Source organism: Pinus tabuliformis, chromosome X (genome assembly GCF_031772625.1).
Source record: "Pinus tabuliformis cultivar Carrire ecotype Pingquan chromosome X, CPIR1, whole genome shotgun sequence".
NCBI classification, from domain to species: Eukaryota; Viridiplantae; Streptophyta; class Pinopsida; order Pinales; family Pinaceae; genus Pinus; species Pinus tabuliformis.
This window is the reverse complement of record NC_142308.1, coordinates 497,021,702-497,049,344: the sequence shown is the minus strand read 5'-3', so window position 1 is coordinate 497,049,344 and position 27,643 is coordinate 497,021,702. Positions and strand designations below refer to the sequence as shown.

The 27,643-nt window shown below is 39.0% G+C and overlaps 1 protein-coding gene and 1 pseudogene across 2 annotated transcripts in view; one reads left to right on the top strand and one right to left on the bottom strand.

Annotated features, from left to right (window-relative positions):
- The window catches only part of LOC149140852 (histone-lysine N-methyltransferase ATX5-like), a 114,571-nt gene extending 103,006 nt beyond the window's left edge, over window positions 1-11,565 (bottom strand). The window contains exon 1 of one of the 2 annotated variants that reach the window (XM_089446935.1): window positions 10,864-11,565. In XM_089446935.1, coding sequence (XP_089303061.1) covers window positions 10,864-10,945 — 82 coding nt within the window. In that variant the 5' untranslated portion in view covers window positions 10,946-11,565. The remainder of the gene's footprint in view (window positions 1-10,863) is intronic. The other variant, XM_089446929.1, reaches the window with a different exon arrangement.
- A 7,543-nt stretch (window positions 11,566-19,108) lies between these two features.
- On the top strand, window positions 19,109-20,466 carry LOC149140851 (E3 ubiquitin-protein ligase RGLG5 pseudogene; annotated as a pseudogene).
- The last annotated feature ends 7,177 nt before the right edge of the window (window positions 20,467-27,643 follow it).

Sequence of the window (27,643 nt, the reverse complement as noted above, 5' to 3'; positions counted from 1 at the left end):
CTGAAGTGGATCAAAACATACGAAATATCATAGTTTTGAAGAGTTTAAAGAGTCAAGATATTTTTGAGCATCTAGTTAGGAAAATTGCAACATCCATAGTGTTGAAATAATAAGTTGTGTAGGTTCAACACACCTCAAGGTATTCTAGAGACAGTGAGTCAATAGTCAACAATCGACTGGCAAAGTTAACTAAGTGGTCATCTATGTAATCGATTGGATGGTTGACTAAACATTTGATTGATCAGGCAATTAGACCAAAGAAGTTGACCAGTGTGTAAAACAAGGTAAAATCAAAGGAGTTTGTTATGAACCCTCACTAATCTATGTCGACCTTATCTCCTCACTTCAAGGGAGTTGGCTACATCTCAGTGCTATAAAAACATGGCATTTTAAGTCGATCTGAAAACTATAAGCAACGCAAGTGACATTTATATTGCATAGAACTCTTTTGATTGCTTACGTAATTATGTATGTTGAGATATTCTCAATTGTGCTTAAGTGTTGTAATGGTATCTTTAGACACCACTTCTCTCTTGGAATACTAGCTCTTTGATCTATTTGATACTCTAATTCTCCAACATGATATTGAAGCTAGTGCCACATATTGCCTACAAGTCTTTTGGAGGTTGTTGGTGCACATACTCCTTGCAAGTCGGATCTATCAGGTAGATTGACCTAACATTTCGATTTGCAAACTAAATCTAGGATTAGATTTGTAGATTAGCATCCTAAGTTCCATGAAAGAGATCGTGGTTCTGAATTATGGAATGTAGGCATAAGATATGGACACATTCTTAAAGAAAAAGGAGCATGTGAATGATGTATGCTTGGAAAACATCATTGGGCTTCCTCTAAAATAGGGAAATGTTGAAGAGCAAAGACTAAGTGGAACTTGTCTATGGTGACATGTGTTCCTTGAAAAAACCATCACTAACTAGTGCTTTAAGTATGTTAGACCTTCATTGATGAATTTTATGGGTATAATTCAGTATACTTCTTGAAGAAGAACAATCATGTCTTTGAAAAATTCAAGCAACTGACTAATGAAATGTTTAAGACAAAGAATGGAGGTGAATATGTAAGCAAGGAGTTCGAAATGCACTTCTCACAAAATGGTAACTCTTGGTAGAGATTTATACCTCATGCACCTCAGTAAAATGTGTTGCTCAAAAAAATAATGGAATTTGGCGGAAATGATACATTATTTGCTTTAGGAAAAAGGTCCATTACTTTTGGGTAAAATTTGTTTAGTACTCGAACTATTTGTTAAATTTGATATTGATTATGTTGTATGGAATGTGACTCTCGTCAAAAAATGGAGTGGAAGAAAACCCAATATCAAACATCTTAGAACCTTTGGATGCATAGAGTGAACTCACATTCTTGATGATAAAAGAAAGAAATTAGATGTAAAGAGTCATGCTTGTATCATGACTGGCTTCTCTAATAAGTTGAAGGCCTATAGGTTATTTGATCCTATCAAATATGAGATTATCTATAAAAGAGATGTTGTCTTTGAATTCCTCTCCTAGATTGTTTTGTAACATACCTAATACCCTTTGTACTCTATTAAGGCTATGGAGTACTCTTGAAGGCATTAATCTTTACACAAAATTTATTCCTTTGATACCATATGTGAATCACCTATCTCGATACCTTTTGTCATTGCCATATTGTTTTTTAATTAACATGTGCAAGCACTATAATGTAGGCTTATATCGTGTAATTAAGCCATTCAGTCACCATGGCACCATAAATTTAAAATTCATATTTAAAATTAACTGAACAAACTAGAAACTAGTATAATCCATATAATAAACAACAAAACTTTAGCATAATCACAAGTAAAACATGAAAACTTATCTTTTTGAAAATTATCCACCAACTAGCTAGTCGTTCCACCCAACCATAGGCTCCTTGTTGCACCAGTTCTCTCTACAACAAAGGCCACTCCTAAGCTAAGACTATGAATTAAAAAGAGTGAATTGACCTATGGTTGGCTCTAACTCTCTTCACACAACCCAATTCCTAAGTTCTCAATCATTTTCCACCTACAACAATCCCAATCCATAGCCATATTTCCCCAATAGTCTATATAACCCAAGGAATGGGATCCCATTCTCTACTAAGAAGTGTCCTATGCTATCTCACTTCCTTCTAGGGATCTAGCACAAGCTGACTAGGAAATGATATTGCTTTGATTCCAAGGATTCTTAACTATAGTTCAATTCCCAATGGCAACAATTATCAATACATACACTCTTCATTTTCTTCATAATTCTTAGTTGTAACTCAACATGTCTACAACATTTCTATGCCCACTTATGCTCAGAGAGAAGTAATCCAAATTGCCCAAGAAAATGTCAATTTGAACTATCCCCACAATTGATGAGTCAAGTTCCCCCACAAAATAATAATTTGAATAAAATGGTGATTTAAATTGGAATGGTAATTCAAACCAAATGATCACTCAAACTACATGGTAATTCTAACTCTTTAATAATCCAAACTCACTCTCAACATGGCCAAAAGGGCATTGTAAAAATTGAGTGGCATGTAGGGGCCACATATCTCTATGGTGAGCCCATGTACCTCCTTCACGCAATTAATCCACAACTTATGATAAAATAATGCATGGACTAAAGAGAACTAATTGAACACAGTTAAGGACTTAGGCTAAGATTAAAATAATATTTTCTTTTTTTAGCCCCCATAAGTCCAAGTTTATCTTTCCCCTCTTGTGGAGTCCCAAAACCCCATTCTTTGTCTTTCCTCTTCTATAGATTATATGGTTACAACATACAATTGTTTTCCTTATAGCCATTTATCACATACACATTTATAATATTGGTATGGGATCACAACTAGGATATTACATGTTGGAGTGGTGATCCTTTGGAAATTCTTGGGAATTTCATATCATTTAACTACTTCACAAGACCATTGATTGGTCAGTTGACTTATTTGCCTATATAAACCTGCAATTGACCTTCCAACCCCCTAGTCTTGAAAAGGATAGCAATCTTGTATGTTGATTAAAGAATTCCTTGTATGATTTGAAGCAAGCACCCAAGGCATGGAATGAGAAGAATTATCACTTTTTCCTTAATCTTAGTATGAAATATTGCAAAATCGACCACAATATCTACATATTGCATGCAAATGGTTAAACACTAATTGATGCATTGTAAGCGGATGACCTAGCCATTAGAAGCAATGTTAACTTAATTTTGGGTTTGAAGATATAATTAGTAGATACATTTAAGATGATTGACCTTCGCCTATTGCATTTATTTTTGGATATCTAAATTTTGCATATGGATGGTAGTATCTTATCTTTCAACCCAAGTTTGTATTGAATCTTTTACAAAAGTTCATAATTTAAGACTATAAACCATGTGCTACAACTTATCACTAAAAAATGAAGTTAATCGAGTGTGATTCTTTGAAAGTTGAAAAAATAGTCTATTTATAACTTGTTGTTAGCCTTATCTATTTAACTCATAGCCAATATGATGTTTTCTTTGTTGTTAATGTGCTTTCTTGATTTATATAGGATCCATGACAAAGTCATCTTAAGGTTGCAAAAAAGTGTTTGTTATATCAAGGCAACTTATTAGCTTGGGATAAAGTGCAATGATAAAGTTGACTAGATAGTCAATTATACCAACCCAAATTGGTGACGAAAAGAAGTGTACATCTGGTTGTGTTTCACCTCAATTTCAGACCCATTGTCTAGTCTTATAAAAAGTATAAGGTGATCTCTCTTTCAACCATAGAAGTAGAGTGTCACAGTGCAATGCGCATTGGCACTAAGGCCATATGGAATTGAAATCTCATAGGAAAACTTGGTTTTCTAGTCAAGACATCAATTTTGGTATAATTTGACCATCAAAAAGTAATATAGGTTGTAGAGAATCCTATTGCACACAACAAGATGAAGCATGTGGAGCTTTATGCTTATTACTTAAGATAGATAGTACATGTTAATGTTGTGAATCTTGTTTATTACAAGATAGATGATCACTTTATTAATGGCTTTATGAGGCCTCTACCAAAAGTTAAATTTGTGAAACTTTGGAGTAAGTTTCTAGGCTTTAAGAAGTTACAATTATGCAACGGGGGGGTGTATAGAAGTAGAATTCACCTCTTGAATCTCCAAAGCTTTATGCTGATGGGTGGGTGTTGGAACAATGGGTCTTGTAGGTTCATCACACCTTTGGATCTTCTGGAGGCAGTTAGTTGACAATTGACAATGGACTAGGAGAGTCCACTAAGCGGCCAACAAAGTGGTCAACTATGTGGTTAATCAAATGGTCAACTAGGAATTAGAGTGGCTAGGAAGATAGATCAAACCAATCAACTAGTTTGTAGAACAAAGTAGTGACCAAAAAAATTGTTATGCACCCTCACTTATCAATGTGGATCTTGTCTTCCTCACTCTATGGGGGTTGGTTACATCTCATTGCTATAAAAAGATGGCCTTATGGGTCAATCCAAAAAGTGTAATTCAAACAAGTGATATGTATTATGTATGGAAATAATTTGGTTTCTCACACTAGTATACTTAGTTGTGTTTAAGTGTTGTAATGACATTTTTAGACATCACGTCTATCTTCGAATATTAACCCTCTAACCTCCCTACCCCTTTAATTCTCCAACAAATAAAGACTCAATCAAAAGAAGTAATTAAGGGTTTCAAAAATTGAGACTAAGTCACTTGGAGAAGGTACACAAAACCAAAGGAAGTTGTACAAAGTCTAACAACATGTAGAACAATTATCCCAAATAATGTCAACAATTAAATGTGATTAGAATGTGCTTCTTATCTATCTATATGAATTCGGATAAGATCCTTCATAACATAAAACTGTTTCAAGTGCGTTTAGGTTCATGGTAAAGATGAATGCCAAGATTCATGTCTTAGTTGGTGATGCCATTGTAGATCAAGAAGCACACACAAATGTTAACTTTGTGAGTTAATGAGATTGAGTATTGAAGTTGATAAGGTCAAATTTAGTTTTGTGCATGGGAAATTTGCAACGAGTTCTTTTATCAAACATCATTGTTTTGACCATCCAAGAGCGAACATGTCATTTAAGTTACCAAATGAAAGAGAAAATTGCATCCTTGAAAGAGGATGAGTTAAAATCAAACATGAGCATAAAAATCTCTATATTCCACTTAATGAGCTCCATGTTGCATAAATAGAAATATGCAACATGTCACATACACAAAATGGAGTGATTTATCAATCAAGGAATTAGACTTGTACAAGGATGAACAACCCATGTAAGTCTATAACATGAACCACTTAGCCTACGAAGATAAGCAAACAACTCAAGTTTATACACAAGCACACCTTTATATATTAGGAACATCCTCTACCACATGAAATGAGCAAGCCACAAATGTAGTTGATGAATACTTAGGTGAAAATGGAATTTTGGATGCTCATTTATTTCATTACGACACAAACCTCAGGAATTATTAATGAATTGATAATATGGGCTACATGGTGTCGACATCCCAAATATCAAACATGGTATATGGAAGACATCATAAACTTTCAACAAGCCCTTAGATGCTTAGAACACTAGAGCAAAATTTTGACATGCTTGTCATGTGCTACATTATGATAAAAAACCGATTGGGGAGAAAACAACCTTTAAAGGGCCACTAGTACATAGCTCACAGATTACACTCCTTTTTTATTTCATTAGGAGTCTAAGAGAGTTAATTTAGATCTGGGAGAAGATTCTAGATCACTACGACAAGGCCAAAGTAAATTAAACCATGACCTTATTCATACAATGTATGAATACTTTCGGTATAGATTTATAAATTTTTGCACAAAAATCCAAAAAAAGGGGATAAAAATGGCAGAGGAAGCTATGCGTATCAAAGATAACGAGTGCTATGCGTGCCACTTTCGACCTATTTTGTGATTTAGTTGGCACGGCAACAAATCAAGGAGGATTGGAATTTGAAATTTAACTCACTTTTGAAATCCGATGGTTTTAACGATTTTAAGTTAAAATTAATTTATAAAAATAACAAACAATTTAATAAATTTTAAATTTTATTATTTTAATTTTAATTTATTTTTAAAAATATTAATAATTAAAAAATTAAAATTCAATAATTTTAATATAAAATCTGTTTAATAAAAATTTTAAATAATTTAACAAATGGTAAAAACAGATATTGGGAAATTTTGAATCTATTTGATTTGATGGACAATTTATCGATTAGATTCTATTTCGGAAACTTTCAAGTCACACCTGTGCCAAAATAGAAGTACGCGATACACAACTTTAACGAGTATATATATATATATATATCGAATTTTTATAATGGATATTCAAATTCTATCCCTGGAATTTTCAAGTCACACCTGCGCAAACCGATAAGTATAGGGTACGCAACTAGGGTTGGAATGTTAAACCTAAACAAATTTTCTGTACTTATGGGCAATTGCCTGTAACCCGCAATTTGCCTTGCAACATCAGCCAGTGTTGTAAGCTAAATATTATATAAAACACAGCAATTTTTGGCATGATTTTTAATGGAATTTGGTAATAATTTTGGCACAATTTTGATTCCACTGCATTTCAAAGGATATGGACGTTGACCTCAAAGAAGTTTAAAGACTTCGGATCGATTGAAATCGTGAGGATCCGTTTCACGGAGACTGGGATATGACCAGAAAGGTGCCTTTTGTTTGCTCGATCAACAATGCCTTTTCACAATACAACACTTAGATGGGCAATGGAAAATTAATTTTGATGCACCTGCAGCAGCAAAACTTAACAAATTGAATAGTGGGGTATTGGGCAGCCGAGTGTAGAAAATTTGTCACAACATCATAAGCGCAAGTAGATGAGAACATGAAAGAAACAGACCAAATCTGGATAGCAACCAGTTTGCCTCTACTCCCAACAGAAGAATGGGCACAGATCTCCACAACAAGATAGAGCACTAGACTTCACATGGATGAAACGCAACAGTTGGAGTCTGTGCAGATCGTCTATCACATCACCCACAATAGAGTGGCAGGACAAAAGCCCAGCCGCTTCCCCGAGTATCCCTCCATTATTTAACAGGTTTAGGTTCTACAATTTAAGGTAAGGTAGTTCATCGCAAAATGAATTCATTTATGGCAGTATACGCTCTTTTCATCTTTGACAAGATAGACCCCAAAAAAATCACAAAATGGCGGGAACATAAACACTTAGCACAGAATCTTGAGCCTCATGCACAGGATCAATGACTTTAGCAAGCCAAGCAAGGCCATTTCCATTGTCATATCTGGTCCAAACCGTATCACTAACGTCATATTCTTATAGGAGATGTAAGTCCCCTGCTGCAATTTCGAGTGCTTTACGTCTTGCTAAAAATCTAGAACCATATTCTAAACAGGGCATTAATCGGCAGATGGCTATTGTGACCTGCGACGGCTGCTTCAGTCAAACTCTTAGGCTTCCAATCTCTAAATTAGGACCTGGACCCTTTTATCCCCTATTCATTTTCGTTTAATGAGACTAAAGTACTTTAATGAAATTAATTGTTCTTAGGCACACCATTCCAATGCTTTAGTCTGGCTTGTTTTCCATGGTTCAAAGTCTAGAGTCACGGAAACGGGATGGGAGCTTCTCAACCATACTTGGGTCTAGAATAGATAAACGGACTCCTGCTTGGTTTGCAGATTGTTTTGTTCTTTTATCCTCTGTTTCAGGGTTTTCGCTTTGAATATCGATCTCTCTGCTCTGAGAGCAGGGGAATTGCTGAACAGCAAACGAGGTCTCCGAACTGATAGACTTGCTGTCTGCAGGGCTCTCTTCCCAGGTTTTCATGTGTTCGGCATAAAGATCCATACCAATGTTGTTCCTTTCGAAGACATTTCCAAATCTCGTATGACTACCACTCCAGGATTCCGTATTGAACTCAGGTTCATAATTCCATCCAGATTTCTGCGTTCCTCTAGATCAGGTTCAAAATTTCTTCAGGATTCTAGCGTTCCTGTTTTAGTAACAGAAATCGCCCATTTTTTGCAAGCGCAGATGCTAAGCTTGTCAATTGTGTGGTTCTGGGGATGGGAAAAGTGCAAGCACCAAAACACTATAATTCAAACTGGACAACATGAGGTAAACTCCGACATGATAACCACAGTCCAACCAAACAGGGCACTTTCTATATGTTCCTATTCATATCCCTATAATAGAGAACCCCCCTATGATAAAAAAGCATCATTCCCCTGTTTCAGCTTATGCACTTCGACATTCAGTAACAACAAAACTATGCCTTTCAAGTTTTAACTATCCAGGGCGTCAACAGTCCATAAAGTAAGACGCTGAATTTCAGTTTACTGAAATAATCACGTTTTACCATTAATGGCATCGACTATCCACAAATTGAGGGTCAGAATTTCCCCTACTGAAATAATTAAGTACCACAACAGAACATTGCGTTGCGTTATTTACCACCGTTCCATGTATTTTGGTAAGAACATAGATTGTTCCAGTCATTGCGACTTAAGCCTATGAGCAATTTGTGAATTGGTTGCACAAGTTCCGAGGTGAAGAGATCCCAGAGGGAAGATTTCGGAGGGAGCTCCGTGCTGTTTCCTGAAGTCCCGCAGCCCGCTTATTGTTCAAAAGGACTCCTTATATTAATATCAAAACCCAAAAGGGATCTATTGGTAAAGTCAACCATGTACGTCACACATAGTTAAACAAAATAATGATTGATGATCTCATAAACTTTACGGTGCACAAGTGGTCATGAGGCAAATCATGGAGGGTAGTGAGCCTCTTTGAAAGGGTACAACGATATCGTGAAAACAGTTGGTGCTCCTAGGAATCCGTAAGAATCCTCGTAATAAAAGTCCTGAGCATTTTCAAAGCTACAGTAGTTCATATCCTGAAATCGGAATTCAATAATCAGGGGAAGGCCTATGCAAATTTTCTAGGCAACGTGTACTAATATCTACCAAATCTGAAATTCAGAAGTTCAGAGAAGTCCAAAACTTGTGGTAAATTCAAATAAAATGTAACATGCCACATGTGATAAATTCGGATAAAATGTGCTCTCCAGAAGTAATTCGGAAGCACAGAAGTTCTCAGAATTGCTGCTGATAAAAGGCGCATGCTCCAAAATTTGCAAAGATGGAGTTGTAACGATAAAAGGCGCATGTTGGTAAATTCAAATAAAATGTAAATGTGATAAATTCGGATAAAATGTGCTCTCCAGAAGTAATTCGGAATCACAGAAGTCCTTAGAATTGCTGGTGATAAAGTGCTGATAAAAGGCGCATGCTCCAAAATTTGCAAAGATGGTCTTGTAACGATAAAAGGCGCATGTTCCGAAATTTGCAGGGAAAAAACCCGATACTATATCATAAAATCATCCATAAATTAGCAGGAAACAAGAGTTTAATCTACCCATAAGGGCATCCAAAAACAGCTTTTGAGGTGGAGAAGGAAATCTTTTACACGAGCCGAGAACAGATATGTTGTATCCAATAATTAGGATAGACAATTTTTGAGATGGATATGAGTTCAAGACGAGCAAAACGAGCTGTAAACAATATAGCAATAGATTTAATCAAGAAGCGTGGCACAGTAACAAACAAAAATTCTGGATAAGTGTAAGAGGATATATATTAAAAGAGCAAAATATTACGATGGTGACATTTATAAGATACTGTTGCGTTTGATGTCAAATTAAAGCATGGCTCTACTGTAAGTCCGCGAAGATAAGGGCATCTGTAACAAATTAAGGTGCAAAGTTCTGCATAAAATTAACTGTAACGTACTTCAGAAAAAATTTGGGGGTCGCCAAGCAGAGTAAACTCACGAAATGGTCAAATGAAGCTATGATGAAAATCAATGAACAGAACTTCGCGAGATGGAGCAAATGCTAAACTGGTTAAGTAACAAGCACGCTGGATGAAAGCAAAATGAGTCCGGGTAAAGATTTGGATGGCTGAACAAGTAAAAGTGGGAAACTCGAGCTGTAAACGTATGCTCTTTTAAAAGAATGTCAATTCGGTTGGGGATGGAACGATCTCAGAGAAAATTTGAGAAAAATTATATGAATTTATGCTCTCCAAACTTGGATGTATAGCTCTGATTTTCAAAGAGGGATGGAAGAGGAAAAAAAATTGTTGAACTCGAACATTTAGAACTAGGATTTCTTGAAGATGATAGAGTCTTTGGTTAGTCATGGAATCATTCCAAGAGTAAACAAGAGAATTAAAAAGCTGTGGATTCCTGACTCATTCATATGGCTTTTTAATGATAGATACAGTATCATCTTTAAAAGATGTGGAGACCAGCTAATGTACCAGGCTACAGTCAAAAGAGAAACAAAACGGCCAATGATCCGGAGCAAAGAACCTAAAATTTAAGTTTAAGTGAATGTTTCTGAGCACCTGAGAATCTAAACAACCGACATTCAGCAATCGTTTGCAAAGAAACGGGGCATTTGAAACACATTAATCCGCAAAATAAAAATTTCACTAAATTTGACAGATTAGCCTTCCCGACTCTGCTCCCATACATATCTGTGGCTTCTTAGGAATGAAACGACAAACTTCAACGGGCAGCACGAAAATAACACAATACTACGGACTAAGAACTAAACTTATGCATAACCAAGCCGTTTTACAGTTTTTTGTTTTCTTTAGATTCAGGGAACCTTTAAAGCGAAACAAATTTGCAGTCAAAATCTTTAGAGGCGCACGGATGAGGATTAAATGGCTCCGAAATACACGATTTTAAGCAAAAGAAAAAAGCGCCGTGATCAAACAAAATCAACACCAGAAATGCAGAAGATCGAAACAATTCCCCTTAAACTCACCTGAATTTTCGCTGAGATTTTCCTTCCGACGTCTTCGATTCCTCACGTTTGCGCCGCGAAAATAAAATCGCTCGGAGCACATTCCATAGGCGAATTCGACCCGCAAATCCGAAGCAAACCACAAGCCTCCAAGCTCTTCAAATGGGGAAAGAACAAAATGCGGAACAAGAGATGGAACCTAGACCGTATTTAGCTCGAAAACCGTCCCCTGAATCGCCAAATCACGGCGCAGCCGCCAATAATCGAAGCGCTTTGTTTCTGGCGACGAAATCCTCCATTAATTTTCCTGCGATTTTGCCGGAATGCCGAGTTCCCCTTCTTCCATGCGCCAAGGTGAACACGGCCATGAATGCACACACATACAGGGACATGTCACATACCATAGCATCGCATTCACCTTCCAAGACTTACAATTACGAATTAACCCCAATATAATAAGGAATTCATGAATATTTAACGAACCGGGGCGCTGGCCCCCTTTTTATTTCCTTCCGAAAATAATAAAATATTCGTTGCTAATCCGGGAGGGTTGAAGGGCTTTGCGTGTGCTATTTATGAGGATGAATAAAAAGGCGAGGACACGGAACTGGCTACGACCCTTATAACGATGTTCCCATGGTTGACTGACATTTCCAGTGCCGTCAAGACACGCACGGTCTTCTTTTCATAATTTCTCATTTCCTCTCTATCAGGTAGAGTGTTATACGGTAACTTCGCTCAAATTATGCCATGGTCCTGTGAACCTCGAGATCCATTATATATAAAGCTCAATTGGTTTAAGCTTTAAACAAGTTCTTCATAATCCGCAAATCCCTCGAACAATTAAACGATTGTCCTCACCTCCAGCTGTATTTATAAAGTTTTGTCCCAATCGAATCGTTCCACCGCGTACAAGCATTTTCGTTTCAGAAAATCCTCAAACATCTGAAATCATCGTTTCGAATGCGTCTTCATTCTCCATGGGAATTCGCATAAAACTCAGACCATATCACTCGTCTCCATGTACAAGCATTTGTATAATATTGCATCTTCATTCACTTTGAATTTGGTTATGAAAAATTCTATGTAACATGGACAATATAGGACTCTTTGAGAACAGTTTTCCAAATTCTTCTTTCACTACACTGCTAAATTAATTTTAAAAAGGAAATTGTATATAATATTATAAATCTCTTTTTTCAGAAAGCCTATTATATTCTACATTATAAACAATATAAAGGTATAGTCCTATAGATGTTAGGTGACATTTTCCAGGGAAATTGGTTATCCATTAGTTGAATGTTTATCATTGTGATTTAGGTCTCATTGGTGTAAACTATCCATATAAGATTGTAAGAAACAAAAAGATTATATTTGAAAAAATATTATATTTTTATAATTATTGATTATTTTAGATAGATATGACAAAAAACGAGAGTTGTGTCACAGGGCTATGAATTTATGGTTGTGTGGGTCACAAAGCTATGAATCGATAGTTACATGGGTCTACTCTACTTCTTTCTTCTTTTCTTTATTTTGGATAAGTTCATCTGTTCAGATTTAAGGTTTGGTTATCCTTAATGGATGTGTTTCTTCTTTTTCTTTATTTTTGGTAAGTCCATATGTGTCTCGCTTTAGGCTTATGGCTTGATCATCTTCAATGGATGTGTTTTATTTCAAACAATATGATCTAATATTTAAACTTTTAAATGATAAGTAACCATTTTATACAAATAGGGTATACAAAATTAGCAAAATATTCAACAATAGAGACATATTTACCTTAACATAATGAAAAACTTAAATCCCAAGTGCACCCATGTTTCAAAGGAAATCATCCATGATAAAGAAAAGATCTTTACATTCTCTAACATCAAGTAGTAACTGATGTATGATACTTTGAAGTGTTATGCAATACAAATCTAAATTTTCTCTCTTTTTTCTTCATATCTAGCAATTGCATTTGTAATCCTTGAAAGTGTTATAATGTGGGTAGAATCTATTGTATTTTCCTAATGTGTAATACCATGTTAATTTTTCTATCTTATCTTTTCCTTGGTTATCTGTTGTATTTTGTGAACATTAAAAGTAATCATTTTGCTTGTTTATTTGATCATAGTGTTGAAAGAAACCATTGTATGATAGTTTGGATTTATATGCAATGCTATTCAAAAAAGTTCTCTTTTTACAAGTTACGTTATTGTTACCTTTTATAATCATTGAAAGTGATTATCATGACTTTTTATTTGATAATATGACATATAAGAAAATAATGCCAATAAACAAGTGTTGATTTGTAAATGGTTTCATTGATTCGGGTTGGATCATTATATTACTTATCATCCACATTAATGTTTTGCTAGTGGAAAAAGTGGAGGAATCAATGCACAAGACCATTTTTACTGGTGGTCTCAATTTGGAAAATTTTGGGTCAAAAACTTCAGTGTTAAAAATTGTAGCAAGAAAGGCTCAATTTGACTTGTCCCTTGGTCAAATTGAGTAATTCAGTTTTCCACATTAGCAGGATAACTTGGATTGTAGTTAGCTTGAGTGACATGGCCTTGTCACTTAGTTAGATCAACAAATTCGAGTTTATATGCTTGGAGTAGAGTTGTGCATGTAGCGATTGCTAAAATTATACAATCTAGTTCAGTTATTTTCACTTGAACTCAGTTAATTAAGCTCAGCTCATTAGTTGAGTTAGTTAAAGGCTAGTTGAGTAGTAGAATTGTTGTTAACTCATTGATCTCTCAGTTAAACTAGTCAATAGCTAAAAATAGCCCAGACATGCATGGAATTCAAATTTCCTAGTTGGAGTGGAGGAAAAGGCACATTATAATTATCAATTGTATACTAGTTGAGTGTACAGGCTTGGCAGGTACTGTAACAACCTTGGTGAAAAGTTCATGTAATAAAATTTAATAAAGGCAAAATAAGACCACAGTTAAGGGACACTTATTCCAACCTGAATGTTGGGCAAAAATATCTTAGTGGGCATCACTGGATGTGTTTTGGCTAAGGAAATTGGCAAAGGCTAAGGCAAAGGCATTAAAAGACAAAAAGGCATTTTTTGCACATTTATTTATGAAAATAAAGGAAATTAGGATAAAAGTAGGTGAAAGGTCACAGGTTGCATGTGAGGAGGAAAATGAAGGAAAATAGTGGAAAATGAAGAAAATAGAGGCCTCATTAATAAAAAGGGTTCTGAGGATTAGTTGGTAACCTTTTGTCAATTCAAGTTTTGGAGCTCTCTCACTCTTGGTCACTTAGAGTTTTCTTGGAGCACTTTAGCTTTAGATCAAGGAAGGAAAAACAAGCGAAGGGAAAGGAAGGAAAGCAAGGATCAAGGAAGGAAGAGCAGGATTAGGAAACTTCTGCAGGAATACTTGCAGGTAACATATTTCATGTGTGATTTATTCACTAGTTTTGACATGCATGGCTTTGCATGTTGGTGTATGGTTCTCTTGCTGTCAGTGACATGGTTTTGCTAGGTTATGACAGTGGTTTTTAGCCTAGCCTTGCCTTTTTCCAGATGCCATGGTATGTTGGGATGTTTATCTCAGTTTTGAGCTTTGGTTTGCTGGATGGATTTCGGAATCCAGGGCGGAGGTGGTCTCAAGGTTCATCCCTAAATGCCTAGGAATCCCTTGACCGATTTTGGCGGGATACACGGTAAAGCATGAGGGAGAAGTCTAGGTTTAGGGCATAGTGATGTAGGTTTGGATTGCGGTAAAGCTTGAGAAACTGGTCTCGGTTTAGGGCCTAGTGATTCGGGATTGGATTGTGGTAAAGCCTGAGAGACAAGGAGACGAAAAGTTCCTCAAGGATAGTGATGGATTCTGAATGGCATTCCAAGTTCGGTTCGGTTGTGATCAGAGCATCGGTTTTGATGTGATCACGGTTTGTCGAGGGTGGAGGTGGTTTAACCTCTGGATTCCCTTGGTTGATTTTGGATTGGTTTACCCATGAGATCCCACATTCATGCTTGGAATATGGCACGAGGGTGACTGGATGAAGGAAAGATTTGGTTTAGCCATGTCTACAGTCGGGTGGTACTTGGAAGTCTCGAACCTGGTTGGATTTTCCTATGATTAATGAAAGCTAAGTTCTCTTGCTCTTGCACTTGTTTATAGGTGGATTTAATGGTTGTCATATCTTTGTTATTTACATGGTTTTATGTTGGTTATAAGCTTGGTTAATTGACTGGTTCATGTCATGGTTATCTCATGTATTTACTTGTAATTGTTAAATTGATGGATGCAAGACCTAATTGATGTTATAACAATTCAATGGAGAAGGTGGTGATCCTTCTTGTCATATTTCATCAGAGTTTCCAGTCATTCGTGCTCTATCTTGTATCCTAGACCTATAGGTTGCATTGATGCCAAGTGTTTAATGAAATGTCAGTCTCGGTTGGGGATGGTTAGGTCTAGTCTTGAGGTTGATTTTTGGTTTAGTATTCTTATCATAATGTCTTTGATGGATTTTGAAAGTTATAACAAGTTCTTGGCAGTGGCCAAAATTCTGGGCTAGAAAAGTGCCTTGAATTCTGCGGACACTGGCACAAGTCTACTGGGAAAAGTCCCTGGACACTGGCTTGCAAGCCTGTGAGAACGTCCAGAGGTCCCTAAACGTTGGCATGCCTATAGCATGAGAGCGTCTAGAGGTCAATAGGTCTAAAAGATCAGTGAGACCCAGGGGCAGGATGTTTGAGTGGCTGAGATGTCTCTTGGGGGTGTTGTTGCTAATGTGGAAGGTATGGTTGATGTGTTCCATCGATTCCATTTCCCTAAGGTCACCAAGGAGGTTGAATCCCTATATAGTGGCCTCTCTCGTCGCATGTTTACCTCGATTGGTCGATTACTTGGGTAGATGTGGGAGGAGGGTGGTTACAAATTGGTATCAGAGCGTGGTTACGCTCTCCTTGGGTGAATGTGTTTGTCATGCATTCATGTCGGTTGTACATGTGTTAGTCATCCTTGTGGTCTATGTGCTTGTTGCATATGCATGGTGTTGGTCACAATCATAGTGATGTCGCCATGGGGATAAGGATGTCGTTGTGTGAAGCATGTTGTCATGAGTGTATGATTGGTTACATGTTGTTATATGTCGCTTACATGTGTCATTTTGTATGCTTGGTTACATTCTCGTATGTTTGGTTACATTCTTGCATGCTTGGTTACATGTATCATTCTTGTAGGTTTGGTTACAAGTATCGTCGTTCATGCTTGATTATATGTGTTCATGCATGTGTGTGGTCGATTACGCATTGCTTATGCATGTTAATGTTTTCATGTGGTCAAGTATACATTGGTGTTATGGTTTTTGTTGTCATGCATGTAGTCATGGTATGTGTGTAGTTGATATGGTCATGCATTGATGACTGGACTCTAGCTAGATTGATGGTTACATGGTTATGTGCTTATGTATCATATGTCTATATGTTGTTATGATTATGTTATACATGTATCATGTTGATTTGATGATCTTGCAGATGAGATATCCTCCCCGAACTATGCTAAGGTACATTGGTTTATTGTGATTTGGTTTAGCTGACATAGTATGCCTTGCAGGAAAGATATCAAATGGCTAGCAAGAGGGTAGACTAGAAAGACTCTGCCTATGAATCGAATGAGCAGCATGGTGTTGGGCTCTCTTTTGATTTTGCAGATACATTGGGAAGCTTGAAGGAAGAAATAAGAAGTTGTAAGGTGGACAATAAAAAAAATCATGCATGCACAAGAGAAACAAGTAAAGGTTAATGCAATACTATTTCAGAGTTTGTCAGAATTGTGATGACAGGGACCACTTCAGATCAACCATGAGCAGACAGATAGAACTAATGGGGCATATGGTGGTCATTGGTCAGACAAAGACGACACAATCAGAGATGGTAGGTTGTTGGACACTCCAAATAGGAGAGGTGGTGGACACATGTATTATTCTAGTTCTAGTTTGGACAAGCATCATGATCATCATTGTTATCATCCCTACAGGAGGAGTGATAGGGGATACTTGTCGAATGAGTTTAATAAATCAAAGCCACTTATATTTGATGGAGAGGTGAAGAAATCACAACATGCAGAGGCATGGTTGCTTGGTATGAGGAAATTCTTCATATTGCATGATTATTCAAAAAACATGAAAGCAAAGATAACCACTTTCAATCTTAAAGGTAAAGTAGATATTTGGTGGGAAGATGTGAAGAATGTTAAAGGTATACATGAGGATTATTTGACTTGGCATGAGTTTGAGAGGCTCTTGAAGAAGAATTATTTGTCGGAAAAATACTTTGATGATAGAGCTAAGGATTTTTATGAGTTGCGGATGGGTTCCATGACAGATGATGAATATACTAGCAAGTTCTTGGATTTGTTGAGATATGTTCTTTACCTCAAGGAAGAGAATGCCAAGGTTCGAAGATTCATCAGTGGATTGTCAGTAGCGTACAAAGACCGGATTGAGTTCGATGAGCCTAGATTGTTATGAGCAGTCGAAGCACAAAGTTGAGCTTAAGCATGACGTGAAAAGAAATGAGAAAGCTAAAGGAAAATGGCCACCAAAGAGAGGAAGACCGCAAGATGCAAGTGAGAAAGAAAATGCAGTTCCTTACAAGAGGTTTATTACAACTGAGAAAAGACATGGAGAGCAACAGTCTAAAGGTGGTGGTAGGGAACCATTGTAGTGTTGGATATGTGGTAAGGATCATCATAAGAGGGATTGTTCATAGTATCAGAGTGGTGGTAGACCCGAGATCTATAGTGCTCAGGAGGCGCATACAGTGAGTGATGTGGGACATATCATTCCTCGTATCTATGTAGTTGTGGACAACATACATGCATATCGTCAGGCATCTATCACTGAGATAGATGGTAAGCTTTGTGATCAAGTTGTTTATATTTTGATTGATCCTGGATCTAACTATAGTTATATTAATCTTGACATGGTGGATAAGTGTGGTTTAAGAAAATAAGAGCATGCAGAATCTTGGTTGGTGTAGTTGGCTACAGGTACAAAGAAGAGAATTCACCATTGGGTGAGAGCTTGTTCATTTGAGTTAAATGGTATGCCTACAATAGCACATTTGAATGTACTACCATTGAGTTCGTATAGTGTGCTTTTGGGTATGGATTGGTAGTACCTTCACAGGACCAAAGTGGATTGCTTCGACAAGACCATTGGGTGTGTGGATGATAGTGGGGAAAATAGAAATTTGCAAGGGAAGAAGAAGCCTACATCAGTGAGGATGGTTACTGCTATGCAGGTTAAGTGTAGTTGTAGAAAAGGTTGTGTGATGTTTGCAGTGCACATTTCTAGTGATAAAGGTAAGGAAGTTGGGGATGCATATGTTTTGAGAAGATACAAAGTTCTACAATAGTTTCACGATGTATTTCATAAGGACATTACAGAGTTGCCACCTCACAGGGAGGTAGAATTTTATATTGAGTTGGTGTCAGGGACAACTCTGGCATCAAAGGCACCTTACTGGATGAGCACACTTGAGTTGTTAAAGTTGAAGTTGCAGTTAAAGGAGATGCTTGACAAGGGATACATTAGGCCAAGTGTATCACCTTGGGGTGCACCAGTGTTGTTCATAAAGAAGAAATATGGTACTCTCAGATTGTGCATTGATTACAGACAGTTGAACAAGGTAACGATTAAGAACAGGTACCCATTGTCAAGGATCGATGATTTGTTTGATCAGTTGTGTTATCACTCAAGAAAAAATTTTAAATTGTTCACATCAGTTCGATTGTTTGTCAAAGGGTTGGTGTCAATTTTGGGTCTAGTCTTTTCATCTGGTTTTAGAGTCTAAATAGTTTGAATAGGAGTCTTGTTAAGAGAATTGTTGGTATGTATAAAGGGGTCAATTCTCTGTCTTAGTCTATCATTGGTCTCACATCTCACATGGATATCATATGTCCAAACTCGTTTCAAAGCTGAAATTGTCTAGGTGATTTCGTAGCGCATAATTCATATTTTGCACTGGTTGCGCTACGAAATTGGGGATTTGTTTGAATCCATAGCCAATATTTCACAGCTGTCATACTTATCAGAATCCGCTGTGTTTTAGATCGTTAGGTGTCATGGTACTGGCACATGTCGCAGTTGTTGCTGAGAAGGAGACAAAGGGTTCTGTTTACTATCTGAATGCATTTAATGGAAAGTTGCTTGCTGGCATCAATCAAAAGATTCAGTTATACAAATGGGAGCTCCGTGATGATGGTTCAAGAGAATTGCAGCAGCAGAGGCCATAATATTATTAATGTTAATAATACCTGGATTGGACCGCCTGTGGGATTCTTCATCCTATGGTCCTTCACCAGCAGTTCCGTCGGAAACTTATGCACAACCAGCACAACCAGCGACTAAACAGAAGTTGCAAAGGAGATACTCCCGAATCGCTGACAATTACAATTCACTTGATGAGGTGACTGCAGCTCTTGCACAAGCTGGCCTCGAATCTTCCAATTTGATTGTAGGGATTGACTTCACTAAGAGCAATGAGTGGACCGGTGCAAGGTCTTTTAATCGCCGAAGCTAGCACCACATTGGAGACACTCCAAACCCTTATGAACAAGCGATTTCGATAATTGGGAGGACCTTATCTGTATTTGACGAAGACAACTTGATCCCTTGTTTTGGTTTTGGGGATGCTTTGACACATGATCAAAGTGTGTTTAGTTTCTATCCAGATGGTAGGTTATGCAATGGATTTGAAGAAGCGTTGAAACGCTACAAGGAGATAGTCCCACATCTTCGACTGGCTGGGCCAACATCTTTTGCCCCAATTATTGAAGCAACAATCCATATTGTGGAACAGAGTGGTGGGCAGTACCATGTTCTCTTGATAATTGCAGATGGACAGGTAACAAGAAGTGTTGACACTGACAATGGACAACTGAGTACACAAGAACAGAATACAGTCAATGCAATAGTGGAAGCCAGTGAATATCCAATATCAATTGTCTTAGTTGGAGTGGGAGATGGGCCTTGGGACATGATGCGGCGGTTTGATGATAATATTCCAGCTCGAGCATTTGACAACTTCCAGTTTGTGAAACTTTACAGAGATTATGTCAAAGAATGTTGCTCAATCTAGGAAGGAGACTGAGTTTGCCCTTGCATCACTTATGGAAATACCATCTCAGTACAAGGCCACACTAGATCTTCAAATACTGGGTCACCGCAGAGGCAAGATGCCTGATAGGTCTCCTCTTCCGCCAGCACTTGGCAATGATAATTATGCTGCAAGGCAACAATATCAGCGTGCAGACAGTTTCCAAACAAATAGCTCCCGAAATCGTTGTGTTGATTCCTTTGCAGGATCTGCCCCTCCAGAAGCCAAGGATACACAGGATGCTCAACTGTGTCCAATCTGCCTGATGAATGCTAAAGATCTTGCTTTTGGATGCGGTCATCAGACCTGTTATGACTGCGGACAGAACATTGTTACATGCCCTATATGTCGCAGTGATATCACAACCAGGATAAAACTGTATTAAAGTCAATGCAGATTTCGCAGAAAGATAAATATCTATTATGACTTGGCCATCTGAAATACGCCGAATTGGGGCTGGATTGGCATGGGTCCATGTTCTATTGTGTGGATTTGCACAGTAGCTATGATAAGGGTAAATGTGAAAGAGGTGCAGAGTGCAAGTTTCGCCATAGTTCAGATGATGGTTGTTCCCATACCTTTGTCCAAAGCACCAGCTGTGTGAAGTGAATTTTTAAAGGCAGGGAAGAAGTTAGGATTTGAAGTTTGATGTGATTAGACCTGGAGAGAATGATATTGATGTCATAATGTCATTGCATCTTTTCCTCAGGAGAAATATCTGTTTCTTGAAAAGTTGCAAACAAATCTTGTCAAAATGATCAAGGGAGTAAGGTGCTTAAGCCATGAACAGTGGCGATCATTTAGTTATGAAAGGAAGACTGTGTTTTTGAAATTACATAGCAGTTTTGTAGCGCGCTACGAAACTGCTGTAGCTGCATGTTACAATTCAGTTGATTAATTATGATTGACAAAGCGGCAAATCTTTTTGAAAGTTTTTTTTTCATCACACAGGTACATGAAAACGGTGGATAGCACATCAAGGACGTGGCAGTCTGCTCTACTTTGGGTAATTAAAGGATAAAGGACATGCTTCTTTGGATTCGAACATTTTGAGGTAAACCAAAGATAAGACAAACAGGGGCAGTTTCCTATGTTTCAGGGCAATGGAAAAGATGTGTCATTGAAGATCAAACATGAAGCATTAAAGGTCCATCACAGCCACCGCCAGAAAGGAACCAGATGTCAGAGAACGAGAACCATTGTAATCAAGGCTATTATTAGCATAACACGGTGTTAGAATCCTACTTGATTTAGATCTCTAAAAAACTCCAGTCAACACCTTGTTGTATTTATTAGTTAGTTAAAGGGTTAATAGGTGTCATTAGAAGTAGTTTTCGAATTCCCCTCATGCTGGAGGAGGAATCTCGATCAGTTAGAATAAGAACTCTATATATAGCTGAAACAGCAATGTAATCAGGGTTGGAAAATTTTATGATACAGCTTGTATTTGGCTTATGTAAAGACTCATTTTCAGTAATATAATTTTGACTTTACTTCTCAGGATTCATGAAGGATTTCTTATGTTCAGAATATGTGATCTTGTCCCATGTGATCTTGTCCTTTCCATAATTTTTACAGTGGTATAGATGTATAATCACTCAGAATTCACTGAATGTGCTCTGATTTCCTGTATGCATTTATAAACTGTGGTCCCATATGAGTTATGTTCTGAATGTCTAAATGCTGAGTGCCCTGACTTCTATGTAAGGTTGAGTTCACTGTTATATTGAGGTGTTGTTGACTCCATAAGCCCAATGGATAGTTGTTTAATGTATTTCCAGCATTCATATTTTTCACAGTTGTTCTATAAGAGTTAGCCATCTTATCTTTAATCAAAATCATTAATCCTTTAAGAGAGAGCCCTCTCAGGTTGAGGAGGCTAAGCCTCAGCCTAAAGTAGGTCTGAAATAGTTACTTAGAGTCAACCTGACCAGCAGCCTATCAGGATCTGATTTTGAGATAACAAGTTGAAGGGAGCAACAATGTTCTCTAAGATCGACTTGAAATCGGGATACCATCAGGTATGCATCAAGGAAGAGGATATCTACAAGACTATGTTTGGGACTAGGTGTGGGCATTATGAGTTTATTGTATTTCCATCCAGTTTGACTAATGCTCCAACTACATTTATGTGTTTGATGAATAGTGTGTTGTGTCCTTATCTGAACAAGTTTGTTATTGTATTCATTGATGACATGTTGGTATATTTAAAAAATGAGGAAGAACATGCCGAGCATTTGGCAGCAGTGTTGAGATTGCTAAGAGAGCATCATTTGTATGCTAAGCTTAGCAAGTGTAGCTTCTTTTAGACAAAGGTGCATTACTTGGGACATGTTGTTTCCAAGGAAGGAATAGCAGTAGATCCAAAAAAGATAAGGGCCATCATGGAGTGGGTAAGCACTAAGAATGTTGATGAGGTGTGTTAGGGTCCCACCCTAACCCCCTTATTTATGTAATGGGATCACGTCATAGTCAAGAGTCAATAAAGCCCATATTAATAATTGTAAGTGGTTAATCCGCAATTAATGATGGAACCACAGTTAGTTGCAAATGGGTCGTAGTATTAGATAGATGGTATTAACAAAACCCACGGTATTGGCCCATGGTATTGCATGTATGAGTCATATATAAAGGATAGAGACTCCCTGCGAGGAGCATCGTGTCTTATTTTTGTAGTCGAGCTCTGCTCTATTGGAGGTTGCCCCCTCGAAGAGGCAAGTGAACATTACTCTCTGAATAATAAAATCATTGCTATTCTGTGTTCTGGGTATCTTTTCTTCGCATATTTTGTATTTGGGTATCATTTTGCAGGTTAAGAGCATAACAAGTGGTATCAGAGCACTTTCCAGGGCCGGTGGGATCTCCATTTCTTAGCAAATTTTTTTTTTTGGCTAGAGACGTGTTCCGGCGTCTTTAAACCATGGGATCTGTCGTTGAGCGCATAAACCTGCGGATTTGGGGAGGCATGCAGGCAGGAAATACAAGAGGTGGTCAGGTCTGTTGGACTCCCTTGTAACCCCTGTGGGTACCCCTTCGAGTAGTAGCGCATTAGACATAACAGCGCACGGATTGTCTTCCACGTACCCTCTTGGTATATTGGAAGCCCCTAGGCTCCCTTGAAACCTCGTCATAGATAAACCGTCGGCCGTCTTGCGGCTACAGTACACCGAGAACAGCACTCGGGGAGATTACTCGCCCGTACGATAGGGTAGTCGGGTTGTACGGCTAAGGGTACGGTCGATCCTCCTTAGTTAGAGCCCTGAAACATTGGGCCAAGTACTACTGCCAGACCCTTATGTATATTGCGATTTGTAGCACCTGACACTCCTCAAGACCATAGTTCCCTTTTTCTATCAGGGGATCACACAACATCTCTTCCAGACCCGCTTGTGCAAAAGGGTGTAGCAGCAGCAGACATCAGTCCCGCAGTCTCGAGTTCGCAGATCAGCCATTCCGATCTATTAGATCCATCAGATCCGCAGAAGCAGTCTGTTCCGCCATCAAATCCGCCATTCAGATCTCTCAGATCCACCAGATCGGAGTCGTTGTGAAGGGTTCCTATACCGGGGTATAATTCTCGCAGGACTTTTGGCCGCATTGACATTTTGAGGATTTGGCCACTGCAGTATTGATAAGGAAGGAGTAAAACTCCGTTAGTAGTCTGAGATCTTCCGGGGCGCTTATTGGTGATCTAGCCCATCAGAATCAGGACGACGAGCTGAGCACGGTGGTACCATTCAATTATTAGTGAAAATTTTTAGGCGGTCCCAAATTTTCATCAGGTTGGTGTATGGTAGAAACTAGAGCTCAAGCGATGGCCAATGAAAGGATCGACAAACTTGAAGAATCCATGCACTCCCTCACCCTTCAGCTTAACGGACTAAGTAGCCAGGTCGCGCAACTCATCCCGAAGGACAAGGAGCAAGCCCACGAGGAGGCGTATAATGGCAATGGATACAATGAGGGTGAGTCTAGCCACTCTCCTCACGTCTGGCACACCCACCAACCACCCAGTCAGCGACCTCCCAAGTTGGATATGCATAAATTTGACGGTTCTCACCCGTCGGCATGGATAGCACAAATGGACCAGTATTTCAAACTGAATCGTATCTTAGATGATGCGACTCAGCTTATGTTGGGGAGCATGTACTTGGACAATGAAAGGTGGCAATGGTGGGAATGGCATCAACGTTGCAATGGACCTTTTAGGACTTGGACCCAATTTACAAAAGCTCTTCAAAGCCGCTTTGAACAGGAGGACTCTTTTTTGGGTCATCTTACTAAGCTCCGACAGACTGGTACAGTGGATGAATATATTGCAGCTTTTGAAGCCTTAGCCTTCCGCACTTGGGGTCTCTCAGATGTGTTCTACACGGAATGTTTTATCAGCGGTCTTAAAGAAGCCATCGAAGCTCAAGTCCTACTGCACCACCCTCCCACATGGACGGAGGCTTGCAAGGTAGCTCGTAACGTGGAACGTGCATTAGCAGCCCAGTACAGTCGCCCAAATTTCTCCGCTAAAGGTCGCCCCCCACAGGCTCACAACACAACTCAAACACTTAAGGTCCAAAAGATGTCACGTGCGGAAATGGCCGACAGAAGAAAGCAAGGACTATGTTACTACTGTGATGAAAAATACTCCCCAAATCATAAATGCAAGGAGCCCAAATATTTTCAAATAGATGCCACTGACTGCAGCTCAACAGAGGAAGATCCACCACTTGAGGACCATGAGGCGCTAGAAGAAGACAACCAACAGGACAATGTCCCTGACGAACCAGTTATTTCGCTGCATGCGTTGGCAGGGATTTCTTCCCCTCAAACTCTCAAAATCAGAGGTTTTATTAAACATCGCCTAGTAGTAGTTTTGATTGACAGTGGAAGTACACATAATTTCATCCATCAAAAAGTTGCAGAAGCAGTGCATTGTTTTGTACGCGCAGTTTCTAACTTCCAAGTTCAAATTGCGGATGGAGGCACAATGAAATGTGAAGGCCGCTGTGAAAATGTCAAACTTCAAATGGGGGATTATCAGTTGAAAACCCACATGTTTGCCATACACATGGGGGGTCGTGACATTGTCCTCGGCGCTGAATGGCTCCTTACTCTTGGGCCAATCGCAATGGATTTCCAGGAATTATATATGAGTTTTAAGCAGAACAACTACACACATACCCTCCGTGGACTCTAGGCAGGAGCCCCCTCTATCATCAGCTCACATAGGATGGAAAAATTGTTAAAAAAGGGCAATCATGGAGTTGTAGCTCAATTTAATGCCATCCAGGCAGTCGAAACAAAGCCTCTACCAATTCATCCTGAGATGCAACAGATTTTAAATAACCATATGTCGGTCTTTGACAAGCCTCATGAGCTTCCACCCTCGCGAGGGGAACATGATCATACCATCACCTTGGTTCCAGGGGCCCAACCCCCAAATGTGCGCCCATACAAATATCCGTTCACCCAAAAGAATGAAATAGAAAAAATCATCAAGGAACTTTTGGAAGCAGGCGTCATTCGTCCCAGCATTAGTCCTTATTCATCCCCAATGGTCATGGTGCTCAAGAAAGATGGGGAGTGGCGGATGTGTCCCGACTTCAGGGCCCTCAATAAGTTGACAGTAAAAGATAAATTTTCCATCCCGGTGGTTGATGATTTGCTGGATGAACTCAATGGGGCTCAATTCTTCACTAAGCTGTATCTTCGCTCAGGCTACCACCAAATTCGCATGAAGGAAGTCGACATCCCCAAGACTGCTTTCAGAACTCATGAAGGCCATTGTGAATTCCTGGTCATGCCATTTGGTCTTTGTAATGCCCCCTCTACTTTTCAGAGCCTTATGAACCACATTCTCAAACCATATCTTAGGAAATTTGTCCTTGTCTTCTTCGATGACATCCTCATCTATAGTTGCACTTGGGCCGCACATCTTCAGCATGTAGATCTACTCTTGCAACTGCTCCGCAAGCATAAATTATTTGTCAAGATGTCCAAGTGTTCATTTGGCATGGCAGAAGTAGAGTATTTGGGCCACATTGTGGGGCGTGAAGGTGTTAAGGTGGACCCCAAAAAGATCCAGGCAATGCAGGAATGGCCTCAACCTAAGACCTTGAAGAGCTTGAGAGGATTTTTGGGTCTCACAGGCTATTATCGTAAATTTGTCCGCAACTATGGTCGCATAGCGAAGCCCCTCACCCAACTCCTAAAGAAAAATTCATTCTTCTAGAATGAGGAAGCACAACAAGCCTTTACAGCTCTAAAAAATGCCATGTGTTCCACTCCAGTCTTAGCACTCCCTGACTTCACCAAATCTTTTGTCATTGAATGTGATGCTTCGGGTACAGGTATTGGGGCGGTCTTAATGCAGGAAGGGTGACCGTTGGCCTTCACAAGCCAACAACTCAGTGGGAGGAATCTGGGCCAATCTACCTACGAGAAGGAAATGATGGCCATCTTACATGCAGTCGAGACCTGGCGACCTTACTTATTGGGGCGACGTTTCCAAATCTGCATAGATCATCATAGTCTTAAATATTTTTTGGAGCAATGCCTATCCTCCCCACAACAAAATAAATGGCTAGCCAAAATGCTGGGATATGATTATGAGATCATTTACAAGAAAGGGAAAGACAATAGTGTAGCAGATGCATTATCTCGCCAATTTGAGGAGGAAAGTACTCTGCTAGCAATTTCCCTCCCCATTCCAGAATGGATTGAAGAGGCTCGCAGGGAATGGTTTTCACACCCCGGGCTCTCCCAACTCATTTCTCAATTGTAGGTAGATCCAAATTCCACCAAGGGCTACTCGTGGCAGGATGATATTCTTCGCTACAAGGACAAAGTCGTAATATCACCAACATCCACCCTCAAAAGTCGCATTTTGGCATAATTGCACTCATCTCCCATTGCAGGACATTCGGGCTTTCAGAAGACGTATGCTCGCACCAGAAGATCATTTTTTTGGACAGGCATGAAAAAGGACATCTTTACTTTCGTAGCAGAATGTGATGTCTATCAACGCCACAAAGGGGAAACCGTCAACACACCAGGCACATTACAACCATTGCCCATTCTAGCATCAATTTGGACGGAGGTTTCTATGGATTTCATTACAGGTCTTCCAAAGTCAGGGAACAAGTCCATCATCATGGTGGTTGTGGACCGACTGTCGAAGTATGCTCATTTCTGCGCCCTACCCCACCCATTTACACCAACTTTGGTTGCTCAATCTTTCATGGATCAGATCTTCAAATTGCATGGCATGCCCACTTCTATTGTGTCCGACCGCGACCCGATCTTCACCAGTAATTTTTGGCAAGAACTCTTCAGAATACAAGGCACTCAACTCAAACTCAGTACTTCCTATCATCCGCAAACAGATGGTCAAACCGAAGCCGTCAACAAATGTCTAGAAACCTACCTTAGGTGTTTCACTTCAGAAAAGCAACACCTTTGGGTACAGTGGTTACCTCTGGCAGAATGGTGGTATAACACCAACTATCATGCCACCACCAAAATGACTCCCTATGAAGCAGTATATGGTCAACTCCCACCTTCACCTACTTCGTATCTCAAGGGATGCTCAAAAGTACAAGCAGTGGATCAACTCCTACAACACCGCGCAACCATGCTCGCCCATCTTCGAGAGAATTTTCATCAAGCTCAGAACAGCATGAAGCA